Source organism: Gossypium hirsutum, chromosome D06 (genome assembly GCF_007990345.1).
Source record: "Gossypium hirsutum isolate 1008001.06 chromosome D06, Gossypium_hirsutum_v2.1, whole genome shotgun sequence".
NCBI classification, from domain to species: domain Eukaryota; kingdom Viridiplantae; phylum Streptophyta; class Magnoliopsida; order Malvales; family Malvaceae; genus Gossypium; species Gossypium hirsutum.
In genome coordinates this window covers 22,833,257-22,851,928 of record NC_053442.1, presented here as the reverse complement: position 1 = coordinate 22,851,928, position 18,672 = coordinate 22,833,257, and the positions used below count along the sequence as shown (strand labels likewise).

The following is an 18,672-nucleotide window of genomic DNA, read 5'->3' as shown; positions in this document are numbered from 1 at the left end:
AATATTATAAGATCAAATAATTATTTCAAATATCATTATTTTTATACGTGAAATATTTCAAATAATTATAACAAATATTATTACATTTTCACATACATTGTGAGTATGGTAAATTATGATATTGTAAAAATAATAATTTTAAGTACCATTATTTTTATATGTAAAATATTTCAAATAATTATGTAAAATACGCATACTTGAGACCTACAATACGTAAGTATTTAACTAACCGACCAAGTTAAAATGTCAAAAGAAAGCACATTTGGTATAAATTCTTTTTTTGCAAAAAAAAAAAGAAAAAGAAAAAGAAAACCTATATGACTAAATTCTTTTAAATAATAACTTTTAAAACTTTTTTCTTTATAATTTGATAAAAACTGTCCGAACGAATGTCGGGACAAGCAAGATTAAAGTCCGGCGCAAAAAAGCATAAATGCAAATGAACAAAATACAAAGACGAGAACTTAGGAGTACGCTGGCACAGCCCCTTCAAATTGAAATAGGCAAACTCTAAAACGCCATGCCCCAAAAGCTTCTCCTTTTCACCTTGCCGAATGCGTGAAAGGCCAAAATCTAAAACAAATCCAACAACACGCACTTAAACTACCGATTTGGGATCTGTAAAGACACCCAAAATCGGGGGCATCACATCGCATTCGCCATGCAACTCTCTACACTTTCTCTTTTCCCTTTCTGTAACTTCCTCACTCTCTATACACTTTTCCATCTACCTAATCCTATTTCTTCTTTATGCAAAAGTGATTATTTTGTTCATTTATTATACTTTTTAGAATGTTTAAAAATGGTTACTTGAGGGCTTACATATTAGCTTCTCTCCTTTTTTCTGGCAGCTGTTCCTAAATTTCTGCATATTAAGGCGAGCCGTGAGGGTGAATCTCGGTGTTATTTTACTCTAAATCAGGGATTCAATCGATCAAACAAATTGTCCAGATACATCGTTATAAGATCTCAACTAGCTGGAACTGGGATCCTTGATGCTACCAATTCTTTATCAGGTTTTCATTGAAGAGCTATTTTATTTAGTCATTGACCCTTTTTCTTTAAGCTCTTGCTGCTTTCCCATTTTATTAATTTTCCCAACTTTTAACGTGCAGAAATTAAGCCGAGCCCGAAATTTAGAGGAGTATGCTTCTATGGTATGACAGTTATGGCAGGCGTTTTACCGTTTGGGATCCTGATAGTGGCTCATCCCTTGGCGCTCATCTTTGATCCCTACAAGACAAAATTTTACAATCTTATTCCAAAACTATGGGCAACCGCAAGTATTGCTCCCTTCTTCGATATCGAGTTGGAAGGATTGGAGAATCTGCCCCCGCAGAATGCTCCTGCGGTGTATGTTTCGAACCACCAGAGTATCATAGACTTCTATCCACTGTTAACTCTGGGAAGAAGCTTCAAGTTCATCGGCAAGAATACGGTATTTCTTTATCCTGGAATCGGATGGGCTATGTATATTCTGGGTATGATTCCGGTAAAGCGCATGGACATCAGAAGCCATTTGGTATATTAATTTACCTTGTTTTCTCTATTATTGTATTGTTGTTGTATATGGACTTGAAATGGTATGGGCATGGAGGAGGCTGTTAGGAGATGTATGGATCTGGTAAGGAATGGTGCCTCCGTGTTTTTCTTTCCAGAAGGAACCCGGAGTAAGGACGGCAAGTTAGGTGATTTTAAGGTACATAAACTTAATACTCTATGCATGTAGGTCCATTTGTTTGGATCATCATCATCATCATGCTCATTGGTTTTATCATGTTGCGCAGAAAGGTGCATTCACTGTTGCAGCAAAAACCGGAGTGCCTGTAATACCTATGACCTTAATCGGCACCGGCGAAATCATGCCTGCAGGAATGGAGCATGTCGTCAACTCAGGCTCCGTCAAACTCATCATTCATAAACCCATCAAAGGAAACGATCCCGAAATTTTACGCCAACTAGCTAGAAACACCATTTTAGATACCTTAAGCATCGAGGCTCAGAAAAAAAAACGGCTCTCATAAGCTCGTAACCGTCTATCAATTAAAAAACTATCCATCATCTGTCATTTGGACTAAACCAATTCCCTTTTTCTATGAAATCAAGCTGGCGAGGATGGAGATGAGAAGTTGATAAATTTGAAATTTAATAGTGTAAATTAGAGAATGAATAATGAGAAGGGATTATATGAAACTGTGATTTCATGTCATTTTTATTCATTTTTAATAGTAAAATGACAAATCAACTTTTTCCTTATTATTTTTAGCATTTTTAGTTGGATTTGAATTTTTTAAGAAGGAAAATGCTGAAAATTAGGAGGAAAATGCTGATTTGTTATTTTCTTAAGAATGACGTGGAATCACAGTTTTATAAAATCCTTTCTCATAAATGGAATAGAGGCGTTATTTAATAGTGTAAATTAGAGAATGAATAATGAGAAGGGATTATATGAAACTGTGATTTCATGTCATTTTTATTCATTTTCAATAGTAAAATGACAAATCAACTTTTTCCTCATTATTTTTAGCATTTTTAGTTGGATTTGAATTTTTTAAGAAGGAAAATGCTGAAAATTAGGAGGAAAATTCTGATTTGTTATTTTCTTAAGAATGACGTGGAATCACAATTTTATACAATCCTTTCTCATAAATAATATTTTAGTTGGTAGCGAATCATAAAATATAGTTTCACATATGCTTTCATGTTATCAAAAATGTATGTTCATCATATATGCCTAACATACTTGTAAGATTGTAGAAGGATCATATGGAGGATTTTGGCGTCACAAATGATCAAGTTGGCCTTTGGTTTCAAACGTCTCATTAATTAAAAAATTGAGTATTGAGAGCAACACGTTGGTTAGGTTTTATAAATTTGAAAACTAAAGGATTGTCCAACAACTTAAGCAATACAAGTTATCGTTTGTTACCAACTGTCATGTTAGGCTCACGGCTAAGTTTATTAACAAACTCCCATCTTCATTATTTATATGTTAATGTTTAAATGAAATATATTTTTTTAAGAAAATAATGCAAAATTTGGTATTACCTATTTATCTATAGTTCAGCCCTAACAAGTTAGTAAATATTCTAATTAAATATTGAGTTTTACAAGTTTTATAATCGAATTTTTAATGGGTAAACTACACCGATAGTCATCCAACTATTAATAAATTTCTTTTTTGGTCACTCAACTATGAAATGTTACAAAATAGTCACCCAACTATTTGAAGTTTTCTTTATGTTATCACTTGTTGTTAACTTACTAATGGAAAGATAACTTGGCAACTTTTAAAATTGACATAATAACAACTTTAACTCTTAATATTTACACATTGTATAATTTTTTTATTTTTTATTTTTTGCAGTTTTACTTTTATTTGTGAAGTAGAGTGTTAATTTTAAAAGAATGAGAAAAAAAATGAAAATTATTATCTTAGATTTTAGGTGTTTCCATTTTGGGGATATTTACGATCAAATTTAGTTTATGGATTTGTTTCTTTTAACTTTTTAGGTGAAATTGTTAAAAAGAAAAGTAAAATTGAAAAAAGAAATACACAATGTGTAAACATTGAGGGTTAAAGTTGCAATTATGTAAATTTTAAAAGTTGCCTCATCATCTTTTCATCCGTCATTTAACGACTGGTGATTAAAAAAGAAAATATCGAATAGTTGGATGACCTAAAAAAAACTTACCAATAGTTGGATAACTACAAGTGTAATTTATCATTTTAAATTAAATGAACAAATAGGCATTTAATAAATTTTGTAAGTAATATAAAACTCTAATCTAAAGGCTTCTACTAAAAAAACACTTTCAAAACCTTCAACTCAAAAAAATATCCGTATTGAACTTATCTAGAAATGTGTACTTATGTTGTCTTTACTAGTATAATCCTAACTTAAACTCTTAAATTTGGATTGATTCGTTTCAAAGTGAATTATAAAACTAAAAACAAAGTGCGCTGTAAAATTTAAAAAATATATATTTGATTCATAAGAAAACAACTAAATTGGTAGCTTAGATTACTGCTGTAGATGCAGGTATGGATATGCCCTGCTTCTCATGGGTTCCCATAGAAGGAAATGAAGTATACTCATATCGATTCATAATAAATCTGAATTGGACGAAATTTATATATATGTAGTGAGATAGACTTCACGTATGGTATAATAAAAACTCAATCTCCCCAGAAACTATGAAATCAAATCAAACCTCGTTCAAGGACACATTAATAAGATAGTACCAACATTTATTTTGTAAAAGACAAGGGATCCGTAGCGCAATGGTAGCGCGTCTGACTCCAGATCAGAAGGTTGCGTGTTCGATTCACGTCGGGTTCAATTCCCATGTTTCCTTTATTTTTTTTATTTGAAAATTTTCACTTTCAGTCCTTTTACGTTGGATTATTTTCGGATTAATCACTTACAAGTTTGAATGATTTTAATCACTTTTGCTTTGGAATTTTTCAAACGTTGTGTTCATTACCATTCAATAATCTAGATGGAGTCATTTCGGCCATTTTGATTTGAATCAGATTTTGAGTTTAAATCATTCGAGTTCTTAAAATAAGACCATTAGAGGTTTATATCATTTTCAAGTTATTTTATGTTACTTATTTCAGTCATTTCGATTCAGTTATTTTGAGTTTCAATTATTTCATGTCACTTGGAGTTGAATTAATTTATATTCAGATTAATACGAATTCAAGTTGAACGTATTTAAATGATTAAATTTTTATAATCAAATCAAATTAAATCGAATTTAGATTCAATCTAAGTTTCGTATGCTTGAATATAACGAAATTACAATCTGGATATTATGAATCCGACGTGAATATGTTTGGGTCATTATTATTAACTCTATGTTCTATATGCTGTGAATCCTCTACCCACTCAATTGCTTCATAAAAAACAGTAACAGTAATTTTAAAAAAAAAGTAAAAGTAATGGATCCAATTAAACAAGTAGAAGAAAAACACTAGAGTCAAAGAATTTAATCTCTCCATGGATTTAAAAATATAACTTCAATTATAACATTATTAAAATTCTTGTGTCAAATCTGTCCTTTTTTTTTATATATATAAAAGAGTATAGGAAAACCAGTAACACCAATGAACCTGCAATGCTAAAATAATTAAAGAATTTGTATGATCAATGATTCAAAAATTGAACTCAAATGGCAATCTCCATGGCCAATGATTTCCTGCATTTCTGATTCTGTTTGGGATAATACTTTTGATGAAACAAATTTGCAATTTCCCCTCAAAATAGATCATTCAATCTTCACTGATGAGTATATGAGCCTAGTGAACCGGAAGCATGCATAGAAACCGATTGTCCCCGTCAGCACGAAGAACGAGTAAGACACGATCAACATGTACCCGAAGTACAAGACTCCGGATACAGGCTTGGTGATGTCGAGTTTCGTGAAGAAGTAGAAGGCAGCGTAGAGGAATAAGTAGAGAGCAGAAGAACCTGAAGTCAAGTAGGATCTCCACCACCATCGGTAGTCCTCGCTGCATAGCTGGAAGTAGCAGAGCACAATCGTGATCTCGGCGCAAGTGACAATGAGGATGACAAAGACGATGAAGAGGAAGCCAAATATGTAATAAAACTGATGCAACCATATCGAAGTGAGGATGAAAAAGAGCTCGATGAAAACAGCCCCGAATGGAAGTATGCCCCCAATTAAGATGGAGAATGTTGGGTTCATGTACCAAGCCTGTTCCGGGATTTGCCTTGGGATTTTACTAGTTTTCACTGGATCCTGAATTGTTGGCTTCTGAATACCGATATGACTACCTATGAAAACGAGGGGGACTGAGATACCAAACCATAGCAATACCAGAGCAATCATGGTTCCGAATGGCACCGCCCCAGAGGATTTCTGTCCCCATATCAGAGCATTCAAGACGAAGAAAATGGAAAAGATGGTAGCAGGGAACATTAAAGCCGTTTTGAGTGTAATTTTCTTCCATTCTGTTCCCTTGAACAGCTTATAAAGACGAACTGAGGAGTATCCGGCAAACAGGCCAATGAAGACCCAGAGTAGAAGCATGGCTGTCATTAATCCACCTCTATCTGAGGGTGATAGGAAGCCTAGGAGAGCAAAGATCATGGTAACAAGAATCATAACAAAAAACTGAACCCCGGTTCCGACATACACACAGAGCAAGTCAGAGTTTGCTGGAGCCCTGAAAACATCCCCATGAACCAACTTCCACCCTGTCTCCTCTTGGGCTTCTTCTTGCGTTTCGAGTTGGTTATACTTGGAGATATCCCGATAAAGAGTTCGCAGCATGATCATAGCCACCATTCCCGAGAGGAAAAGGACAGTCATCAATGAATTAACGATTGAGAACCAATGGATCTGATCATCAGCCATCAGAAGATAGGTATCCCATCGGTACGCCCACTTTACATCACTTTCCTGCAAGATGACAACAAGAACCAAGTCAATTAGAATAAAATATCATCAGGTTGAGTAACCAAGCTGTAAAAAGCAGCACGCATTCTGTTTTAACAGAGTGGCATACAAGGCCTTACCTGGAACTCGACATCATATGTAAATATGATTTCCCTTGTTTCTTCAACCTCCTTAGGAGATTCGGAACTAGTCACTGCACGTTTTGCTTGGGGATCACAGGTTGGGGATCACAGGTCTTCTCATTCCACTCACCCTTGTATTCATGTTTAACACTGCATTCATCAAAATGATTTGCCAAGAAGCATAAAAAATAAACACACCATTGGTAGGAGAAAGTAAAGGTAACAAATAAAGAAAATTTTAACCTGAATGGTTTGACCTCAAATCCGACAATCCTAGCCGAATCCGCATGTGGATCCTTGTGATATTTGACTGTAAATGTCAAGTGATTGTTGATAAATTGTTTTTCTTCCTTGCTCTGCAAGTAAGAACAGCAAAACAAGCATTGCTTGCACGGAAATAATATTCTAACCAGTAAATTCTAAAAAGATGCCGAAATGCCGATCAATCAAGCACTTACACCAGCATAACGTCCTTTGAGACCGACATGAAATCCATGCTGATACACTACACCATTTTCCTGGTCGAACCTTCTTACGGGAACAACCAATGGAAGGTTATCCAAAATCCTATCAATAACACATAGTAAAAATCAGTCACTAACCAAAGAATAAACGGAAAACTATAATTAAGATTTTCATAATGAGATCCTCACATGTTAACTCGATATTCATCATCGATCTTCTCCTTGAACGCCTTTGCAGTTTTCTTATCTAGAACTTTACGACATACAATATTGCACATTCGTGGTTTTCTCATTTTGAACTGCAAACAAACAATCCTATAAATCTCTAAGGAAACAAAAATACATAAAAGAGACATACACAAGTGTGATCTAAGGAGTTCAAACTCACCTCATAAGGGGAGTTTTCGATTCGATCGCCTCGAAGGACTTCCCCAAGATTCTCAGCATTGTCAACTATATGCTCGGGCTGACAATAAGGTAAGGAATAGTAGGAAAATGGGAGTTGTGTTTTAGTTGAAGTCAGCTTATTCACTTTTACATACAATTGATCCCCCTGCATAAAAGGAGATTAGGATAAAAATACATTAAACCCTCACTTGGGTTAATTCAAAAATCCCCAATGTTGATTATTGAGCATCAAAGATCCATAATCTTTAATCAATCGTAAATATTCCTCAAATTTTAAGCATGAAAATAATGAACTCCTTTTCCGAATACAAAATTTAGGTGAGTACTGAAACATATCTCAGATAAGCAATGTAAGAGATTAATACTTATTCCAGCATCATTTATACTATGAACAGATCCAGACTGAAGATTGTTAAAGCTTGAGATATGGAATCCGCTTATCTTAAGCATTTCAGGCTTGGCACAACTGAAAGGTTGCTTGATGGTGAGATAAGGCTAAGTGTTCAAGTTGCAAAAAGTAGGAATATAGTTGCTTTTTTATCCAAGTAATAAACAATCGGAAAAAATCTCCAAAGTATTGCTTGAAAGATCATGTTTCAGGGGGCTTAAAGAGCCTTTTCATTTCATAAAAGATCGTTGGACATTCGAAGCTCTGGTCAATGTACATGAAATTTCAGGTCTTCAAAATTTTAGTCAAAAGGACAATAATTCTATTCCAATGGCATATTAGATACGTGGAGGAAAACCTAACATTTGGCAAATAATCTGCAATCACAATTCGTCCAACCCAAGGATAGCTATAATGTCCTGAAGTTCTTTGTAACGCTGTAAGGTTTGCTTAACCTTTGCGCAGTTTCATAATGTTCCTCACCAACGATTCGAGGTTGGAGCATAGTGGACGTTGAGTCTAAAGGATCCTACCGCTGGATAAATACCTTTGGCAGCTAATCCTCTTGATAGTACGGTAGTAGCATCTAAATGCGGAATGTTATGGCAGGGGCAATAATATATAAGGCAAACAAACTTAATGATTCAAAATGAATTTCTGAAGGATCATGTCTTCTCCTCCTTTGCTAGAATTTCAAAAACTGATATTTTAGACTATTAGAGTTTCTTGGATGGTTTTGCTCAAGGGTTCAATTGGTAAAAACCTATTGGGCATTGGCAACCAAGGTCCAAGGGGATCAATCTGAACTGGGTCAACAAACAGCAACAAGAGCCTAGCTATCCACAACACCACCATTAACCAGCCAGGCTTTAATCTGGGCTAAAATTTGTTCTTGTTTTAACTATAGTATTCCTTCAAGATTGGGATCAGGTGGTAAAAGGGAGAGTGCCCGAGTGTCGTAACCAGGCTTTGGGGCGGACACTCATCCCACAACGATTGTGAGAATTAACCACTCAGCATATCCCGTTACTGCCTGAAGGATCATACCTTTGACCGGATTCGCGCATCTACTTTATAGGAGATATTAGCTTATACCTTGTCTCACTAGGCGGTGTGGGATTATCAGTGCACCGTAAATCTTAAAATTAGCTTAGGCTTTTGAGTTTTAGCCAAGTAAATTAACAGCTAATTATAATTTAATCTTCTCTTATTCTATTAGGGTAATTATGTGGTCACAAATTGATTCGAAACTTTTCCTATTCTCTGTATGGACTTTTTTTTTTATGTTTATTCTGGGACAATAAAGTACAGGCAAATACAACTTTTTTTTTTGTTAAATATGTTTGATAATCTTATTCATAACCATTGAAACCAAAATGGCGATTCTAGAGATAATAAAACGCAGATCTAAACAAAATCCAATAACAGAATGGAAAACACAAGTCAAAATGCATGATGATGATGTTACATCAACTATGCATGCATGTATGCATGCATACGAAGAAACTGACCTTTTGTAAATCTTCAGGGGGCAACACCAGGGAGGTAGAAGCAATGGGCAGGGAAGAAGAAGAAGAAGAAGCAGAGAAGAAAAACGGAGAACACCCATCCCACCTGAAACCTATGACCCTCCATGGGTTATGCTCGGATCTAGACCCGATTACCCGGATTCTCACTTTCCCCCCTCCATCTAAAATGGTACTAAGTTTATATATATATATATATAAAATAAAAAATAAAAACCAGCCTGCTTTGCTTTGTTATGTTTTGCTTTGCGTTTGGTGTTTATTAAGTTTAAATTTTCTTGTTTGTGAAGCAAGAAACAAGAAGAGGGAGAAAGGGTTCAGTTGGGAACAAGAAGAAGAAGCAGGCGGATTATATATACATGGTTAAATTAAATTCTAGCAAACCTCCCCAACCTATCTTACTTATTTCAACCCAGTCTCTAAATTCTAAATTTTCTAATTGAGTCCCTTGAAGCATTAGTATTGTATCACTAAATGCAATGTTTTAATAACCGGATTAATCTATCGATTCCACCACCAGTCTAATAATAATTAAATTTTAAATATATATAAATAAAATAGGAAGGTTTCTGGTTTTTTAACAGTTTCGAACGGTTGGTCCAGAGATTGGTTTAATCCCTATTATCTAAACAGTATACTAACTGATTTTTATCCAACAGGTCAGTTCATCCCAATTAAAATAATACATTTGACCTAGAATAAAACACAAGAATCAAAATTGTAAATGCACCTATACCCATCACATGGAGAATTTGGATGTTAACTCCGTCATTAAAGTTTAACTCTTTTTGTTTTTAACGTTTTTTCTATTTTCTTTTATGTTAATGTGCTACTTATATTTTATAAAATTATACATTTTAGTACTCAAAAGTAAATATATTAATTTTTTTAATTTTAATTACAAATTTTAGAGTTAATTGTTTACATCTTTATGGTTTTATTAATAGAATAGATTTGGTCTTAATTGTGGATTTATTTAAGATAGTTTGATGGCTATGAATCTTTCATCATTTTAACATTAATTATAATTTTTATCAAATTAACCCTAAAACCCAAATTAAACACTAAAAAACTAACCCATTAGTTTAGATGCCAAAAATATAATTTTTAACAAATAAAAACAAAACATATTTAAATTGTTGAAATAGTAAATACTTATAATTTAATTCCATATTCTAATTATAATCCACGTGGCTCGCATTTAAGCATTCGAATTAATGATTAAATTGATGTAAAATAAATAAATAAAAATATATTTATATTTTTAAGACTCATCCAATATTTTTAAAATCCCAATGTCGTACAATTATCACTGTTTTCTAGTAACATTTTTTTAAAAAAATTCATTGAAAGTTTTTAAAAAATAAAAATCAAAATTTTTTTTGGTTTAATCCGTGTTTAGAAAGTAACTTAGCAACTGTATTTGAGTGTAACTATACAATGATCGCATATTTGGTTAACTATTGTAATTTGTGAATTTTACTGAATTGACTATAATTAAAGCACCTAATTACATTTTTCATTTCTTAATAGAAGGTGAGAATCGAAATAATTACGCATCCAATTATACTTAAATCTAATTATTCTATGTCTTTTCAAATACTCATACATGATTTAATTTATAAAAGATTTATTTTTATACGATTTTAAGTTATGAAAATTATATTATAAGTATGAATACATATGAATGTTTGAGATGGTTATGACAAAAATTCCTATAGTTATATTATAAGTCCTAAAAATATATATTATAAAAATGATTTATATGTATTTATAAAGTTATAACCAATAATTATATTGTTTAAATCTTAAAAATCTAAAATTATGGCTAAAAAAAATCAACATACATTATTTATATGTTAATTATCTATATTATAAAAAATAATATACTTATTTTTAAAAAAGTGTTATAATTTTTTTACCATAACTTATTTATAAAAATATATTTTTAGAGTTATAATAAAATATTATATTATTTATAAGGAGCGTTGTAAAAATCATTCAACACTTTACAAAATTTTTTTTATAAAGGTTACATATATTATTTTTAAATTAATTCACGAATCAAGGATTATTATGTCGGATAAGTCTTTCTCCAAATTAGTTTTATGTAAGTTTTTATAATCAAAGGTGTGAATTGTACATGGAAAAAAGAGATATTGATAATCTTGACAATACAAATTCGATTCAAATAATGAACTCAGGCAATGAGCAATAGATAATGATAAAGAGTTTGTGTTGAGTGTAAATTGAATATGATGCTTATTTTCTTATTATTTTTATTAGCAATCATATTACCGATGATTTGATTTTAATTTTTGTTAGTTGTTTTAAAAAAATTATCATATTGATAATTTTTTATAATAATTAATATTCTTTTAAAAAATATAAATTACATAATTATTATTTTGTACTATCAAAGATGACATGGGAAATACAATATAATTACAAAAAGATGTAATTACTACCCTAATAATTACATTTTCATCCAATTACTCTATGTTATTTAAATAAATCCTTAGTATGTAGTAAAAATCACGAGGAGAGACAAGTTTTTGACAAAAAAAAAGGAGTGGCATAATACATAATTTCATATTCAATTTTGATATTTTTTAATATAATACTAGTATTTGATAAAAAAATATTTTAATAGCTAAAATTAATAAAGTTAATTTTTTAATATTTAACTTTCATTGAATCAAATTTAAAACCCAAATTAGATATTAAAAATTTGATATGATTATCTTCTACGACTAAAATTGTGTAGCCAAGCTTACCCCATTAAATCATCCTATTTAAACTCTTTTAGTTATTAATTGAATGAAAAAGGTTTCATTTTTTGCCCTCCAAACAAATAATAATGCAATTTTCATACCTCCAAAAATTTATAATTTTATCTTGATCTCCCTAAACAAACATTTATCTTGTGTATAATTTTATCAAATATAAGTATCATATTAATTAAAAACAAATATGAGGGTACCAAAAGAATATTAAACCAAAAAGAAGATGAGTTTACATGTTTTTGGAATTGGTTTCAAGCTCATTGTCACTCTCTATCTAAGTGAACATTAAAAGGAATAATAATTGCAGATTGAATAACCCATTTATTATCATTTCTATCATATTTTCCCAGAAAAAAGGGAAAATGATTTAGACCTCTCAAACATGTATGATTTTGATGCCCCTTTTCTGCTCTATAATGTGTAGTAAAACAAACAATGGGGAGCAATGTGGATGGTGAGAGAGTGATCTCCTAACAGAGGAAGACGTAAGCTCATCATCAAACCTTCAAGACATGAAAGGGATGGGATATTTTGTTTATGCACAATAATCATTCAACGAAGTTGCAAGTAATATCATCATTTCTCCAACCAACTTAAAATATTGTTCTGTTTACAAGCTAGTTAGATCAAAATTTGATGACATGTGTATAGATTGAAATGGATTTAATTGTTAATTTAAGTGGATAAAAAATATGTATCAAAGTGAATTTACTTATCAAATTCATTTGCTAAAATTAACTTAATCATCCTTATTTCAGTCTTCGGTAGCTTTTTGGGTCCAATCCAATAGCACCTAAAACAAGTAGAGTTGAAGCAAGCTTGCTCCAATCCTAGGGAAGCTGACCAATGTGTTGAACACACAGCTATGTGTCACAAGTCTGTTTTGGTGTTACTTATTTGGACAATCTTTTCTTTTACAACTTAATTCCTAACAGACACAAATCACCGCAGTAGATAATTCTTACACGTCAAACTCATGACGTGATTTGTGAGATAAACACCTATAGGTCTAAGCCTAAAAATACTCATGATGTGACTTGTGAGATAAACAATTACAGTCCTTTTTAGGCCTTAATCCTTGCTACAAGGTGATGCTTGTGGTAAAAGCACTTTTGTCTTTCTCATCTTTTATGTACCAAAAGAAAAAAAAACCTTGTTCACATAGAGGAGAAAGTTTTCAATTCATACTACTTTTCTAATGTGTGAATAGAAGAACAAGTGTCATCCACCAAGATATTTTCTGTCTATTTTATGATCTAAATCATTTTTTTTCAAAATTTGTAGTTATCCTTTCCAAAAATTAAGCTCAAACTTACGTTTATCCAAGTTCTTCACTTAACCAAATATCACAAACATCAAGGTAGAACACAATCACCATGAAAAAGACTTGGTTCCATAATTTTACTTTAAACAATCTCAAAGGATATATACGCACACGTATATATGTATATATCTAGCTTCCCTTTCCTTCCCCCCTTAATTACCAAATGTTTTATTCATGAAATGGTTCTCCCAGTACCCAACAAACAAAGGTTTTCAATCCTTCTCTTTGTTCCATCCTCATAGTTATGGACCAAGTTCTTCATTTAAGAGGAGTTTTTCAGCACCCATTCCACCAAAGTTGAGACGCCAAAGCCAGTTGCTACGCGCTTCTTTTCATTCCAGACAGGGCCAGCCAAGTCAATGTGCATCCATTGTACTTTTTCATCAACGAACTGTGAAACCATAGTTCAATAATCAAGTTTTAGCAACCAGTGTAACTAGGGGATTCAAATATTCAAGTGTGTAAAGTGCAGATAAAAATGTCAAAATGATCACTTACCTGTTTCAAGAACAGAGCAGCTGTGATGGCACCACCTGGGCGACCACCGGTATTTACCATATCAGCAACTCCTGATTTCATAGACTCCCAATAGCTTTCCTCTAGCGGCATCCTCCAAAATTTCTCACCACTGATCTCTGAAGCTTCGAATACCTCCTTTGCAAGTTCATCACTAGGTGTGAAGACGCCTGAAAAAAGAAATAGAATCCCGATGAATCAAACATGGAGGGAACTTTTGCCTACAATTGAGCAACAACAAATGAAAATGCAATGGCCTTCTGAACTATGAATCTAGAAAAAACTTTCCACGGAAAGAAGGAAATTCTTTGTAGTTATCCCTACCATATGCATGATTAAGTGTGCAAAACATTCAGATACCCTATTGCTTCTCCAAGCTTAATTGTCATCGAGAAAGTGATCATCATAATTATTAAAAAATAACAAAATCTTTAAGTTTCCAAAACTAACAAAAAAGGACGCATAACACTATTTTCCAGCAATTATAGAATTCAAATGTCATGCACATACCTGCAATCGACGGTCCAAGAGCAACAATACAAGCCCCGGTTAGTGTTGCCAGGTCGACTATCTGCAATATAAGCAAATGTAGTCTTAGAATACAATTCTAATCGTCCATATAAGATCAGGTTTAAAACTGTCATCACAAAAACCGGATGTGCATCATTTGGCTTTACCTTCTCAACACCTTGGTTGCAAGCATATACCAAAGCATCTGCGAGTGTAAGCCTGCCTTCTGCATCGGTGTTATTAACCTGAAAATCAGCAAAGTGAGCAACAAGCCACTTATTGCAGTTATAAATGTCACAGCACCAAATAGTTTATGAATATTTGACTTTCCTTTCTTTTAATCAAATCAAACAAAGTATTACCTCAATTGTCTTTCCATTTGACGCTGTGAGGATATCTCCGGGTCTCATACCCGTTCCACTTATCATGTTTTCACAAGATGCAACAATAAAATGAACCTGCATGTAAGGATAATTTTACTAAGTGACAACATAGGTACCGTGAAGAAATCGGAAAAGCATACGAACATGAATGAATAAATAAAACACAAGAAAATAGTACTCATCCTTCCCCCACCCTTTTAAAATATAACTTTCAAAAGGATACAGCGAGAGTAGTGGAGCGGAATAATAGCAAAATGAGACCAAGCAAATGACATACCTCAACTCCAGGAGGTTTGATTTGCCCGAGAGCTTTGGCTGAACCAAGAACTGCTGCAGAACCTCCCATGTCTATCTTCATAACATCAATTGAGCAACCAGGTCCAGTCTTGATATTGTAGCCACCACTAAGAACATTTAAGACAAGTATTAAAAACCTATATGGTATACATACCCACCAGGGTAAAAAAGAACAAAGGTAGTATTCCAACCACTCATTTTAGAAAGATCCCAATAGCATTAGGAAGAAATTTTGTTCAAATTATTCGTGTAATAGACTGCACATAGAAATAAGTGAAAAAAGGGAAAATGAGATCCCATGTTTAGTGGTAACACTAGAGATGTGCGCATAAATATACTTAGTGAAGAACCCGTTATTATGGCATCTCGTCTTTATCCTTGTTTTATTTCCTACCGTGACTAAAACATGAAATATCTTCTTACTAGTATATGCCAGTAAGTACATATGAAATTACCTGTCAAAAGTCAATCCTTTTCCAACTAATGCTAACTTGGCTTTAATAGGTCCACTCAGGGGTTTGTAGCACAAATGGATGAAATAAGGGGGATTATCAGATGCTGCAGCAACTCCCAGGTAAGATCCCATCTTCAGCTCCTTGCATTGCTCTGCGGTCAAGATGTTTGCAGATATAACATCGCTGTACGAGGAAGCAATTTTCGAAGCCTCTTCTGCTAGTGCAGCTGCAACAAGAAAAAGACACATTAGATCAAAATTTAATATTTCTCTCATCTTTCTCATACAAAAGCAGCCCTATCACCAAGTTAGAAATTCAGCTTTCTATACTTGATGAAAAGCAAGAATAGCACTCATACATACCGGGGGTAAGTACATTGGCTGGTGAGTTCACAAGCTCTCTTCCAAATACTATGGCAGAAGAAACATCTTCAGCATACTTGAGCTTCTTCTCCAAATCTGGTCCAGTTCCAAGACCAAGGATATCCAAAGATTTAAGCTGTGGTTTCTTTGACTCTGACTTGTATCTATTATCTTCGTGTATTCCCAACACCGCTCCTATGAGAATGCAAACCATTCAACATTGATCAATCTCAATCTTTGCAAATAATAACATCAGTCATGATATTAAGAAATCATAAGAGCATTACCAGATGCTATTGCTGAAGCGATACCAAGCTTGGACTCATTTGAGAGGCCTTCTGATGAGGCAAGGACCACAGCCACACTATTGGCTTGAGCAGTCTTTGCTGCTGCAGCAACAGCCTCGCCGAGTCCACGGAAAGCAGATGGTGATGAAGCTGATTGTCCAAGACCAATCAAACCAACCCGTTTCGAGCCCAGGCCGGGAAGTCTAAGAACTGTTGATTGGCCAGATTTCCCCGTGAAATCCTCCTCGGAGGAGACCTCAGCTAAAAGACCACCTAACAGCCTGTCTAATTTCTTCAAAATTGAGTTTTGAAACTTGGAGTTTTCATCCTTGGTCATGTCTTTCTCAGTGACACCAACAGCAAGCATGTCCCCTTTCCATTCTCCCACATCGATCTCTTTTGCAGCAAATGCGATCTTTCCAGCATTTTTCACAAAAGAGACAACAACCATTTTAGTATCATTGTCTTGGAATTTCATTACAATGAAACACACACAAAGGAACAACCTTTACATATTGAAACCAAGAATGAAGCCAAGGATCTAATTAAGATTATCTTACCATATAAATATTAAATACTGACAAAGTTTAGTTATAGCCCTCAAAGATCAATTCTTTAGAAAACAAAATTATCTCTTTTGCAGCAAAACCTATCTTTCCAGCATTTTTAACAAAAGAGAGAACATCCATTTTAGTATAATTTTTTTGGTATTTCACTAAAATGAAACACACACAAAGAAACAACCTTTACATATTGAAACCAAAAGTGAGGCCAAGGATCTAAGTAAGATGACCTTATCATATGAATATTAAGTAGTGGCAATTGAGCCTATAGCCCTCAAAGGTCAATTCTTAGAAAACATATCCTAAAAACCTACCAAAAAGTTCACCTTTTTTTTTTCTTGAGAAAGATAGATATCCCATTAGCAAAAGGGTAAAAACAATTCAACCCAAAACTCTCAATCCAAAACCCAATTTTTTTCTTAATCCCAAGAGAGCAAAAAAAGAGGGGTGACCTTGGGGTTTTCGATGTTGGCGGGCTGAGTAAGACCAAGATTGGCGGAAGCGAGAGTATGTGCCATAAACTTGGCTCTTCGAGAACACAAAGGAGCAACTGCAAAAGAAAATCTAAGCCTTGATGAAGACCGTAACTTGTTGAAAATCAAAGACGAAGTAGAAGAAGAGTGAGCAACAGATGAAGCTAAAAGAAAAGAAGGCAAAGACGCTACAATGGTGGCCACCATTTTTTTCAAGGTGGGGTAGTCTATGTTATTTATAATGAACCCCCCAATCTCATGAGCTTCAAAAGCATTGCACTTTTTAAACTGATTGGTGCATTGACACCATTTTCTCGGCCATCCCATCTGATCTATTCTCACCTTTTGGGACCTTATGCTATAGTTCTGGGCTCTTGATGTTAAATTCTTAAACTTGTTTTCAGTTGGGCTTCATCAAAAGCAAGTCCAAATAGCTTAGGGCCTATGCCAACATCAAGCTCCTTTGCAGGTGCTCACTAATATAGCAGATTTTCCCGGAAAAAAAAAAGAGCCAGAAACTCTACAAAACCTCCCAACAGCACTAGCATATGGAATTACTGCACTGGTTGAAAGGTTAGTATTAATAAAGTTAGAAACTTTCTTGCACCATTTGCTTAGATCAATGGTATTGTTGTTGCAATCTGTGTATTAGCTCATGATTTCACTTGATACGGATGTTTGAAGTAAATACCCTTTTACAAAATGAAACTAATGCACCTTTGCAAAACCTTTGAGAGATTTTTAGCATACCCTTTTGCAAATGGTTGTTGATATAGCCCATGCCATCATCCCCTGATGAAATAGTTGGAAGGAGGCAGAAGAGAAATAGCTTTTTAGAAAAGAAATGAACTCACTTTGTATTAAACTTTATCTTCTTTATATTGTCTCTTTCCATGCTTCACCACTATTTGTATAGTAGTTGGAAGAATATTGGATTCAACATATTCATGTATCCTAGTTAAATACATGCATGACTACTAGATGCATCTTCTCCAAATACATTTGTTGACACAATTTTTTTAATGAAACGGGGTCGACTTGGATTTAAAAAAAATGAAAAAAATGGGAGTCGCCACCGATCTTTTTTGATGAGGTGTGATCGGATCACCTTGAAAAGTGGTTGTTTTTAATAAACAATTTAATTTTATTAAAACATCCAGTTTAGTCCACAAAATTCAGAAAAATGGGTTCGAGAGTCGGTTACGTACGAGGAAGGATTAGCACCCTCGTAACGCCCAAAATTGGTACCTAGTTGATTAGTTAATGTCATAATGTCAAAAATTGATAATTTTGAAGAATTTTAAAAATACGATCCTTGTATTAAAATGTTGAAATTTTTTTTTAGGAAAATGGCATATTTCACGTTTAATCGAGAAAGA

General features: G+C 33.5%; 2 protein-coding genes, 2 non-coding genes and 1 pseudogene across 4 annotated transcripts; 2 read left to right on the top strand and 3 right to left on the bottom strand.

Moving 5' to 3' along the window:
- Window positions 1-443: 443 nt before the first annotated feature.
- Window positions 444-2,137, top strand: LOC107900054 (1-acyl-sn-glycerol-3-phosphate acyltransferase BAT2, chloroplastic). Its single transcript, XM_041095380.1, has 5 exons — window positions 444-695; window positions 852-1,016; window positions 1,116-1,522; window positions 1,598-1,699; window positions 1,788-2,137. Exons 1-5 carry the CDS (start codon window positions 662-664, stop codon window positions 2,022-2,024), a joined length of 945 nt encoding a protein of 314 aa, XP_040951314.1. The 5' UTR covers window positions 444-661; the 3' UTR covers window positions 2,025-2,137.
- Window positions 2,138-4,271: 2,134 nt separating this feature from the next.
- TRNAW-CCA (transfer RNA tryptophan (anticodon CCA)) lies at window positions 4,272-4,343 on the top strand. The gene has a single exon. It is a non-coding gene; the product is annotated as a tRNA-Trp (tRNA).
- A 644-nt stretch (window positions 4,344-4,987) lies between these two features.
- Window positions 4,988-9,784, bottom strand: LOC107901596 (transmembrane 9 superfamily member 10-like; annotated as a pseudogene).
- On the bottom strand, window positions 8,734-8,836 carry LOC121218976 (small nucleolar RNA Z279/snoR105/snoR108). The gene has a single exon (XR_005915458.1). It is a non-coding gene; the product is annotated as a small nucleolar RNA Z279/snoR105/snoR108 (small nucleolar RNA).
- A 3,716-nt stretch (window positions 9,785-13,500) lies between the features above and the next one.
- Window positions 13,501-17,635, bottom strand: LOC107901597 (leucine aminopeptidase 1). The gene is made up of 10 exons (XM_016827661.2): window positions 17,273-17,635; window positions 16,258-16,672; window positions 15,971-16,165; window positions 15,609-15,834; window positions 15,134-15,260; window positions 14,836-14,931; window positions 14,641-14,718; window positions 14,474-14,534; window positions 13,946-14,133; window positions 13,501-13,838 (listed from the first exon to the last, which is right to left on the bottom strand). The coding sequence occupies exons 1-10, from the start codon at window positions 17,618-17,620 to the stop codon at window positions 13,710-13,712; spliced, it is 1,863 nt and encodes a 620-aa protein (XP_016683150.2). The 5' UTR covers window positions 17,621-17,635; the 3' UTR covers window positions 13,501-13,709.
- Window positions 17,636-18,672: the final 1,037 nt, after the last annotated feature.